This window comes from Vanessa tameamea, chromosome 17 (assembly GCF_037043105.1).
Source record: "Vanessa tameamea isolate UH-Manoa-2023 chromosome 17, ilVanTame1 primary haplotype, whole genome shotgun sequence".
In the NCBI taxonomy this organism is placed as follows: Eukaryota; Metazoa; Arthropoda; class Insecta; order Lepidoptera; family Nymphalidae; genus Vanessa; species Vanessa tameamea.
This window is the reverse complement of record NC_087325.1, coordinates 736,247-748,624: the sequence shown is the minus strand read 5'-3', so window position 1 is coordinate 748,624 and position 12,378 is coordinate 736,247. Positions and strand designations below refer to the sequence as shown.

General features: G+C 34.4%; 1 protein-coding gene across 1 annotated transcript in view; it reads left to right on the top strand.

Annotated features, from left to right (window-relative positions):
• The window catches only part of LOC113394785 (uncharacterized), a 422,241-nt gene that overhangs the window by 14,947 nt on the left and 394,916 nt on the right, over positions 1-12,378 (top strand). The window contains exon 2 of the mRNA XM_064217438.1: positions 11,226-11,721. Within this exon, the coding sequence (XP_064073508.1) occupies positions 11,305-11,721 (417 nt within the window). The 5' untranslated portion in view covers positions 11,226-11,304. The remainder of the gene's footprint in view (positions 1-11,225; positions 11,722-12,378) is intronic.

The following is a 12,378-nucleotide window of genomic DNA, read 5'->3' as shown; positions in this document are numbered from 1 at the left end:
ACCCACGAGACGCACCGATAGTTCCACATCTATAAATAAGAATATTTGTACAACAATTATCAGAATATAGAAAAAAAAAACAAAAAAATCTCAATGACGTTGTCAATTGAATTGAATTGGAAACGAGCAATGAATCCAATGACGTATTAATTGCGTGAGATGCATTTCGAAAATAAAACATCCGAATCACTTCTAAATTGAATTCCGGGTCTGCGTAATAGAATATCGATCTGTTACTAAACGGTCAGGGTACTATGACGTGGGCATCATGTAACATTCACGGTTTCGAACAGCCGGTTAAGCCGGCTAGCCTCTCGTTAACACGCCGGATTATATCGGGCTATATGTATGCGAAATAGAGACTAGGATTTAGAGACTTTATTTACACCCGGCTATTGGTACATGTAAAGTGGAATTGATTGTAGTGACCGCACGCGGAGACCTGGTGCAGCCGTACTGTTCACTTTGCACATGCATCCGTTTTAAATTAGAAATACTTTCTGCTGTCATTAATGTCGATTTTTCATATCTACTGGACGTCCTGTAATGGCAACATTTCTTATATTTTTCCTTTTACTGCTCCGGTTATTAGTCTGTCGATATTAATTATTTTTAACCAATAATTCACATGTATACAGGCACATATGCTCTCTTTATTTAATCCCCCATAAACTCATGGGATGGTTTGGAGTTTATGGAATAAACTATTGTTTAAGTGCGGGGAATTAATACAGGTTAGTGACGATGTTTTCCTTTAAACAGAATTTAAACATAAAATAATTGCCCAGGCTTGAACACACAAAAGTGGTCAATGATTAATTTGTTCTCTCCGCTGCGCTATCTCGGCTAAAAACGTTGTTCTAACAAAGTCAAAATCGAATCAAACAATCTATTCCCCGCTAACACTTTGTAACTCACGCTGACTTTTTTAATTCTCTTTATCTGATATAATTTTATATCTCGATAATAACTTTACATTGATAAATGTAAACGCCAATTTTATATACCAATAAACGCTTAAAATTAATGTTGATTTTGATAAGAATTTATACTGTGTGATAAATAAATCCAATAGTTTAGTTTTCAGCCGAGTTGAATTAATTTATAGCCTATTCCCGGCGTTCACAATGTTATGGTCGCGAAAGCTGTAAGCGATCTAGCGCTGTATTTTTAATAGTTCGATTAGATGACGTAATAAAAATTAATCGCTGACTTCAGTTTTAAATCTTACCAGCAATTGAACGAAATGTTTATATCAACAGTCTTCTCTATTGTAGAATATATATGACGGACTGGCTTGTCACGGCTTGTTTTTAAAAAAACATGACGTCAGTATTGCTGACGTCACGAGTTGGAGAGGGTTTGGATTTCTATCCATCCTCGAAGGTATGAAATTAGAGTCAGGAAATATCCTTCTCTGATTTATTCCAAACTGAGGAGGTCCGATCGTTCCGACGGCTCGAACAAGCCTTCCGATACCGGTTTTTTTTTTTTATCTTGATTGAGTATTGCTGTTGGCTCTACTGGCCTTTACAGCGTCACCGAACGTTGGGGCGAGTGTTAAAACTCTGCCTTAAGGTGAACCCTTTTGGGCTCGAGTGTGACGTTCGTCCTGAGGGTGTCTCCTATGAGATCGCACCTCGGCTCAGAACGTAGTCGGTGGGGTCACCGATACCGGCAGGCGGTTTTGTTATAAAAGGCCGAACCTTTTATAACAAAAATGGGTGGGGGCACTATTCATTCCATATAACACCTATTTATGGACGGTGAAATATTTCAAAATAATTTAACATCTCAAAATTCACTAAATATTATTAATTTAATAATCAAACATTTTTTAATTATTAAAAATAATTAAAACAGTAATTTCCGGGCACGTGTTTTTCTTAAATACGTCATTTTCCGCTGACATATATGTTAAGGTTAATGTAACTAATATGAGGTATGATTGATATTTTTAACAGCACCCAATGTCTATGAGTAGTGGTGACTACTTATCACCAGGTGGTCGATTTGCTACTCTGCTATACCAATATGACATATTTTGAAGTCTTTAATATGTAATAGACTTTTTCAGTATTAGCTTTCATTTAATTCGGATCTCTACGAATGTTATCTCAATGCCCATTAAGATTTTAACCCACACAGTATAGTTAGCGAGTTTAACATGAAGTTAGAGCCGGGTTAAGTTAAGCAAGAAAGTTAATTTTAAACTCTCGTGCAGTCGTGCGGCGCTAAACTCAACAGTTAAAGAAATGTGCCTTGAATTGAACATGAACGTTTTACTTTAGCTCTGAAATAATTTAGTTATGATTCGCAAGATTATACTGATATACTGTTTAAATTTGAATGAAGTTATTCCATACGGAACATAAGAATTGCTGCAAATGGAAAAATGTATTTATTTGGACATTTTAAAGGGTTATGTGATATAAACTATATGTTTATATGTTGTGTTATACCTTTTATTTTTTCAAATAAAAACTAAACTTCGACTTAAATGTAATGCCCGAATGTACTTGTTTAAATAAAATGTCCAATTAGGTATATTGATATTAAATGAGACCGTTTTAGAGAGCATTGAACCCATAATAACTATGAAAATAATCATATAAATCTGTCATAAACATAAAAATATACAAATACACAGAAATTTAGTAAACGATCTTATCGATCTTACTTTTTTTGTGATCTTTGTCACCTCTCTGAGTGAATAGCATTCGTTTACTTGTTGTTGGACCACCAACAGAGAGATCAAACTTGGCATTTTTATTGACTATTTACAAATAAAATTATGAAAAAGTGCATTGTAAATACAATTGTCAAAAGAAAAGATGGAAAAAAGTAAGGTCCCGTTTAGTTTTTTCATCATATCTGAGGTGTTTCTTTGAGAATGCTTTTTTGGAAAATCAAAAATTAAAATAATTTTTTTCAATAGAATAGCCAAATTTGGTAGGAACCTGTTGGCGAAGCCTCAGATATTCGTTCTAAAATAGAAGTTACTGCAGTTCTCGACAAGCTAAGATTTTTAGTAGGTTATAGAGATTTTGCTGGTACAGAACTGTATGTATTTAATTTAAGAAAACGATATAATCTACATTCCAAGCCGTTAATAGCTTTAGATTAAATTTTATGACGTTTCGAAGGTGCTTATAAGAGCCTACTTGAATGAAGAATATTTATATTGCGATTGAATAATAATATAAAGGATAGTTTCCTCAGAGTATTCAATTTGATATCCTCGTCATTATCGCTCGAAGAAAGCTATTGTCAGTCATCGTAACATATACATAGCGTAGAACAGTTGCATATATAATATATGGTGTGAATGACGTATTATGGTGTCAGTTAGTACATGTGTTTACTGTCTGTGGCGCCTTGCACATTAATTTTGCAAGTACCGACTGAAGCCGGCTTTATAATACGTGAGTTATGTACATCTCAACTTTGCTGTGATTGTATAATTTATTGTGACAAATAATAGTTATTAATGTTTAATTTATCTATACTATTATAACGATTCACGAATCGAGTCACTGAATAGCTGCTTTTGTTTGACATAGATGTTTATTGGAGCCTAGATAAGGAAATAAAAATACATGTGGAAGGAGTTTCTCGTGCTGAGTTTCTTTCGTTTTCCTCAGGTTTGAGATGTTTCTGAGCAGCTTGTTCTTAATATTGTTAATAACATTTGAATCAAGATTGAGAGTTTAAATCCGGCAAATAACCCATGACATGATATTGATGACATGATTCATGAGGTACATTTTTTTTATAATGCACATTCTGTTGAGTATGAATGTATCGGATGAATTTCTGCCACATTTATATTTACTATCCTACAATGGAATATCGTGGATCTATTCCAAGCCTTCTCCTCGAAGGCAGGTCATTTCGCCTCTGCGGATATTTGTGGTATTTTTGAATGTGTCAAGATTCCCTACTATGCAAACTGATCGGTATTGAGAAGTTTTCCTAATTTAGACGTATAATAAACCTTAAATAAATAAATGTGGCATAAAAATGAGTTAGCTAGTTAAATAAATCAAGCGACCACTAGTAAGTACGGTCAAAATGCCTCAAATGAGCAACAAAATTGGCGTAAACAAGGATAATAGGTACAGAATGAGAAGCAAGTCGGTCGTGCTCGTCCTAAACCAATACGATTGTTGCCGGCTCATTTCGTTGCACGGCTACCTTGCTTCGATCGGTTTCATGAAATGCGGGATGAGTATCTTCATTCATTTCATTTGTTTGCGTTTGCTCATTTATTTTATTGTGTTTGAAAAAATATCAATTAGGATATTTTGTTGCTGAGCAATATTGTCTAACATTTCCAATATGAAGCTTATTCCAAAAACTCAGCACCAGAGCATTGAATATACGAGTATGTACATGTTGCACTATTTCTAATACTAGCGATGTGAATTATAAATAAAATTGAACTATATGAAAACACAAAGTAATTCAACCCGCAATCTGCGGTTGCGATTCACGTGTACTTGCCTCTAGGCTATAGACTCTAATTTATGTAATTTGTTTTATGAGGATTTATCCGTGTCTTTGTCGAGATGGCCCAGTGGTTAGAACGCGTGCATCTTAACCGATGATTTCGGGTTCAAACCCAGGCAGGCACCAGTGAACTTTCATGTGCTTAATTTGTGTTTATAATTCATCTCGTGCTCGGCGGTGAAGGAAAACATCGCGAGGAAACCAGCATGTGTCTAATTTCAACGAAATTCTGTCACATGTGTATTCCGCCAACCCGCATTGGAGCAGCGTGGTGGAATATACTCCAAAAACCTTCTCCTCAAAGGGAGAGTAGACCTTTAGCCCAGCAGTGGGAATTTTACAGGCTGCTAATGCTAATAAAAAAAAATCCGTGTCTTGTTGATGGAGTTTAAATGTATAACTTCGAGGTCGAATTATATCGGTAGTACGATTCAGTGGAGGTACCGCTTATGTGTGTGGAGACGTCTCTTCTAGTTATTCAACCGTAAAACTGACCACGTGGTGGTATACCTATTCATATATATTATATCCTGTGCTAATATGAATGATTAATTGTATCTTCAAATGTATGGAAACAACCAGCTACAAAAAGTAACATTGAAAAATTTTTAAACATAGAAATTGCTTAAAATATATTCTGCTCTAAATACACATAATATTTACTCATACAATACTGTTTAAGCTACAACGCTTTTGCATCATTCGCATCTCTAAGTCTGTTATATCTTCTGATTTCTGTCGGAATATCGGAATTCTTATTAATTCCTCCCGACAATCGAACTCAACTACTCGTAACCGTAACTCGTGCCTTAACTAAAATCTCGCCACATCGGTAACGAGCTGAGAGGACGATTTATTATTATGTTATCTTTTCAATTATCTCTTTGCTAGATTCGAATGTGTTTCTTCGTTTTGAAACTTTGGGTAAATCTGGTGACCTAAATACAAATCTAATGGAAATTTTCTAATCAGACCTTTATGAGACTGACCGAAAGGATTACTGCAATCGGATGACAATTAGTTAGTTTTGGCAAAACTAATAAATCTTACTATAATAACTGGTAATTATATTATATATTCCTTATAACTGTTAATGTAAGAGTTGCTTCATTGGTATCGGATGCGATATCTTTTGTGCTGTGTGCCCTCGCCGTATCTCTAAGATTACTAATGTCATTTAGGAAATGCGAAATTAAACGAAAGAATCTAAATCAGATTCATAACGCAGAATCTATCAGTTTTGTTGTTACAAAAACATTTACAATCGATATCAATTTCCTATGTAACAACCAAGTTAACCATTTAAAACAGTAGTACTTAAAACAGTTTAACAAGTATCATTATAAGTTTGTCCTGCGGTTCGCATCGCGACGGTTACAAAGCCTGCTGAGCAAAGACCTATAGTCTAGTCGAGTCTAGCCGACATACCGGCAACTTTGATCGGCTTAAGTGTTCGATCGACCGATGCCTTTACGGGTACTTCATGTGACGTAACTTTGTGTCAAGTAGCAAACTTATGATTTCCATGTATCTTCATTAAAACAATATACCTATTGTCCATCCAAGCAGACATTATAAATGCAATTTGTTATTGCCAAAGTGGCTTTGTTTGTTTGTCTTTCGTAGTTTTGTGTCAGATACTGAAAATGGTTGTTATGTACACTTCAATCGCGAGCGATGCCATGGATAACACTAGTGTTGTATAAAAAAATATATTTGTTTTTGTTTTACAAGTTTTGACCCGGGAAATCACTATTTCATCCTCGGCGGTAAGGGATTATACTGGAAATAAATCTTCATGAGTCCGATCGAATTCTGCAATATCTATTTCAATCGAGATGTTGCAAATTGAAGTGATATCACCTTATATAATGATAATAATAAAGTGATTCTCACCTAATGACGTCATGCGTCTATATTGTATGTAAAAATTGTACGCTGATGTTCCTATGCTAGTAAAATATATATCGTAATCTTCAGAAAGTTAAACGCATATGGTATAAGCCGTCAGTCGTTTTTATTTATAGACTTAAATTATAAAAATAATTCCAGATGCTTCTGATCTGACAGGGTATTTCCCGATTTTAACAAATTGATTTCGCGAATTGATCATTAAGTCCACTGCCGATCAAACAAACGAAATGTGACGAACTCGAAATCCGAACAATTTGTAGTTTATATTTTAAACTGCATGCTGTGTAATCCGATAGCGTGTTAATTCTGTATTTGTTTTCGAATTTATAACGCGATGCAATAAATAGTTTTGATTGAGTTTGTGAATTACGTAGATTCGGTAAAATGAGTTTCGTTTCGTTATATATTTAGCTGTTGTATTCATGAAAAAGCCGAGATCGTGTAGTCGGTAGAATAGTTAGTATATTAGTTCTTAATTATAATCACGAGTTCAGGTCTAGACGGATGCCTATTTACTTATATTTTGTGTTTGTAGGCTTTTCCTATTCCGATCATCCTGAATAAAAAAACTGTTTTTGTGAAACTATACTAAGGTCAAGGTCAAGTTAAAAAAACCTTTAAGTCCTATTCCTTAACAAAAATTTCCCACATTTTCCATCATTTTCCCACCAGTGGAACGTTGATATCACAAGAAGATTGAAGTACAGTTGACAAAAACACGTTTTAAACTGACTGATATTATTAATCTCTAGCATTTAAATAGATTTTCAATCTTAAGCTATTTTAATTTAATATAATATTTAACTAAATATATAAATAAGTTTCATGCAATTATTTAGCGGTGCAATAAATATTTATGATTTAATTTTTTATCTCACAGACATTCGTTGAATATGAGTTTTATGCCATTTTGTTTCATAAAAGTCGCTATACGAAGGACGATGTTTGCATATCATTCGAACTTGAAATTTATAATTAGATGCAAGGTAGTTAAGATTAAGTTTTTTCATCGTGGCAGTTTGTTTATTCGTTCATGTTGTTTTGTAAAAAGACAAGACACTTTAATTTTCATTTCTAAATAACCTCACTTCAAATATGACGATGAACAATTTAATAACACTTTAGCATAAATATCTCATGTTAGATCCTTGATAACCCAATGATTATAAGGCGTGAATTTTACTGATGGTCCAAACCCGGAGTCAGCAAAACTGAATTCATGAGTTTAATTTGTATTTATAATTCATCTTATGCTAGGCGATGAAGGCACCCATCGCGAGGGAACCTGCACGTGATCGATAGGAATCTACAACTTGTATCCACCAACATGCAATTTATAGGGTGGTGGAATACGCTCAAAGTCTCCTCCTTAAAAGGCAGAGGAAGCCTTCGCCAAGCAGTGGGACCTTAACAGGCTGTTACTTAACTATTTTATACGTGAAATTTGTGTTTTATGACTGTCTACAGAAAATAACTTGAAATAAAAATACACGACATAACATTTACCTGTAATTTTCGGTTAATAATTTAAACGAGAACTCAGTTTTCTCACATCTCACATTGTCTCGTATTGAATATGCCAATTCAATAATATCGTTGATCGTGTCCCTCAGTTTCACGTGGCGATAATAATTGTCGAACAACCGGACTGACTGACAAACTGTAACAGAACGGTACGGCCTGTTATGATATACATTATTCATGAACTCGGTAAAGGCTCGCTCATTTAGATAAACGTTTGCTTCGTTACTTGGCTATAGATGATGACGTAAGAAATAGGGAGTAAAAAGTAGCAGGAGCTATAGAAGAATAATCAATAGGGATGAAAAAGGGAATAGTGGTTAATACCAGTTATAACCAACGAATAAAGTTATTTATTTATTAGTTATCGAAGACCATTATTAGAATCTAAGTTTAAGTCAAAAAATACTTTCTACAATTGTAATTTAACATATTACAATTTTATACAAAATGTATAAGTTTTTTTTTTTAAATTGTTGTTTTAATTATAGACATTGTCGATGCAAAAATATATTAAACATCACATCACTTACACTGTCAAAGCGCGGCCAACCTTAGGAACTAAAATTGGAATATCTGAGAAAAATTACGCGCCGCACGAGTGTAATTCAAAACGCTGCAGACGTTTTTAACAAACCAATTTCTCTTAAAAAATATGGAATTGAAATGTTCAGTAAGAAATAAAAGCAATTTATGGTCTTATATCATCTAATCTTTAAAAAAAGAATCACTAGTAGTAGTAAAAGAATACTAGATTCTACTGCTTCGTAGCGTGATGTTATGTAGTAATATACCTCAGTAAACGGGCTATACAACGCAAAAACATTTTTCAAATCAGACGGGCAGATCCTGAGATTAGCGTATTCAAATAAACAAACTGTTCTGCTTTATATAAGCATATAGATAAATGTAGGAATTTATGTGGATTAATACTAAACGAAATACTAAGTATTACAATGAAAATACACAGTGCAAATGACAAATGCAAAAATCGTTTTTGCGTTCGAAATTTGGAACTCAAATTCGATTTTAAAATGTTTTGTTTCACGGCCTAAGGAGTTCTATTGCAAAAAGTATCAAACATATTTCAGTTAAACAAACAAGCCTAGTCAATTACAATGATGTGACCAAGCCTTAACAAGATGCAGTATTTATTCATAGGCTCGTTTGGGACCATTAGCGTGACAGTAATCACCGTGATTATCGTTGTTTGTAATGGCGTTTGAGCGTTCATTAATTTTGCTACGACTTTTCCTTTGTTGTTTTCTGAAATCGTTGATATTATATTCAATGCGCGATGTTATGTTTATTTGGAATCGATATTATGTAATTATTTTCGAAGTACTAGTTTGTAAATGCTCTCAACTTAGAAGAAGTTCTTTGAGTTTATCCCACTTTCTATAGCTGATCTAACGTGCTTAGGTAGACGCGCATAAAACTTTTATTCGACATGCATCCTTTTCCTCACTAAGTAAATTACAAATACAAAATAGGCACATAAAGTCTCAGTGTTTCTAGGATTTGAAATTCACGATAATATGTGGTTAAGATCCACAAGTTCTACTGGCCCATGGTCGTGATTAAAAACAAACTAAAAATAAAACGAGCACCTCAACTACATAATAATTATCAATTAACTGTGGTTGATCTCAAGGCCCAGGGTAAAACCAGTCAGCTGATCAAATTATTGGGATTTTTCTGTTGAATATTTCTCATTAAGTCTGGAGGCTGGAAGTTGGACGTTTGTAATACTCAATACCTCAAAAGTCACGTAATTCCATTGGTTGTGCGTCTGAACTCTTACCGGTCGTGTCTTGGTCGTGGATTGGGCGTCCCATTGCAAGATAAGAGTTACGGAATGGAGTACACCTGTGCTTGGATATATATTTGCGCAATCTGATATATGCTGCGTAGTTGGCTGGTCACTCTTGAGATTCGCTGCCGTTGCAGAAAATGGTCAAGAGAACGGTAGTACATTATAGCTAGCGTGCAGTTGTATCTTCAATTGTAAAGCTGGGATTCTATTTTTATCAAATCGTTTTTGAAAACTAGTAATCGACCCGTTCTGAGTTATTAAAAACGAAGTATTACAACCATTTCTACATTTGTATCACATACACGCTGAAAATAAACTTTGTACTGTTATAAAAACGAATCGTTTGTTGAAAATAGTAACCAAATATAAGTTACTTATCTTCACTGTCATAAAAATAATCTTAAATATAAATGGAAGTGAGTTTAACTTTTGCGGCTTTGACTGTCATCGCTGATGAAATAAATCGCTATGTTCGCTGAGCTTATGATCTGTTCATATTACACAAGCATAAATTTAACGCAATTTTTTTGAAACATTTGCTTTGCTGCAAAGTTTAGAACGCTCATTATATCTATATTAATATCATAAATGCGAAAGTAACTCTTCCAGTTATGGTTTCAAGAGTAAACGTCAGGGCCGAATTTGATGAAATTTGTAATGAAGCAACCTTGAACCTCAAAGTACACGGGCTATTTTTTATACCTACAACTTATGACCACACCCTCCCCCCCCCCAACACGCGAGCGAGAACAAGTACGTCTATGTATATATAAAAAATGCATCACCAACTGTAATCGAATAACAATAAGTCTCCATGATTCGCCCCTTTATCATTTCTAAGTTCATTAACGAACAATATTCCCAACCGAAATGACTTTTCTTCCAACATTTCAAACATTAAACGCGTTCCCGTAACAAATGGTCTCTCTATGCCCCGAAATATTACAGTAGAAGCCTTTTCCGAATCTAAAGCGGTCAATTACCAAGCCCTTCTGTAGGGTCGTATTATAAAGACCATCCTAAACGAATATACTGTCTTCTTGTGTCTTTAATTGCTGTTAAAAAGGCCATTTAGATTTAATCAAGTCCTTCCCCGTGCTATTTTGGGTAATCAATATTAATAATCTTTTTTCATTAGTCATTTATTAAAGATATTGAATATTTATTTGTAATGTGGCTTTAAATTGTGTTACATCGCAGTTATAAATATTTGCGTATGAATAAAAAAAAATTTGTACATAATAACAATTTATCACATCAATAAATTAAAACTTCAAACGTAATCAAATGTAACGGTTATTTTTTTCTTAATAGGTTTGTTATAATTTTGGAAACAATGAATCATATATAGTTGGAAAATAGTGTGTTCGAAAATTCACATAAATTTACCAAACTATAAATTTTTCCATTTTCTACCAACACTCCTCGAAAAACCAAGTCTACATCCATAGTTTCTTTTCAGATGACGGCGGGACTATTGACGAATAGGGCCCATGGGGCTGATCGCGTGACCGACTAATGGTTTGACGCACGCGATCATAATGGAGAGACGAGACGAAATACACCATCATGGCTGCAGTATCGCTAAGCAGACCATCCTCACTACCCATCCAAGTGGTCTCCAAACCAGAGTATCAGTAGAACTTGCGAACTTCGATGCGCTCTGTCTCCATTCAGAATGCAAGACAAAAAAACCAATGTGGGAAAGCCCGTTTATGGGAAGACGCGGTCTTTTAGGTGGGGTTTCCGCAAATGTCACTCCGGTTCTTGGGAGGAGAAGTGATGTGGTGAACGAAGGGAGATTGTCTCAGCAATGTACTCCTGTTATGAGACGTAGGGAACTGGAGAGTCCTGGTGGTTCACCGTTACCGACCAGACGGGAGATCGATGAAGAAGAAGGTTATGATGTTGATAATAGCGTTATCAGCGGCTGGCTAAAGTTTCGAGACAACAAGCGGGTGAGTGAACGTAGTTTCTATCTTTTTTTATCCATAAAGTCTCTTACTGTGTCCAGTACAATCCACGGCTTTCGTAACATTTTAATTTATAGTATTGATTTTTAATCACTTGCTAATATTAGTAGCTCTTAAACCTCAATTTAATTTCTAGTTACATTGAATATGAAATTTGAATAAATTCTACACAGTTGCAAACATAGTGAAATGATGCACAAATACTATTCCGTTCATTTAGTCTAATTGTGTAGACAGCTAACATTTTCATTTACCACACTCGGCGCCCAGCGTAAAGCGTTCTATACCGAATTTAGCAAAACATTTCTTCACATGAAACACTATTTAATTAAAAAACGTGAAGTTGGTTATTAACAACGGAGTAGAAAGTGGCAAAACTGTTTTAAAATTATGTTTTCTAAAATAAGTAATTATGAAATTTGTTATAAGACAGACATTTAAGACATGTCAAGTACATGAAAACTTCATGGTGCTGGTTGAATTTGAATTCGCAGTATTCGGTAAAGATTAAAGTCACTGGTCTATGTCGGGTTTTCGGCGAGATTACACATAATTATATGAAATTTAATATTACTTTTTGTTTTTTATTAAAAATTTCGACATAATATATGGATTACAATTAAATTAAATTAAATTTAAGAA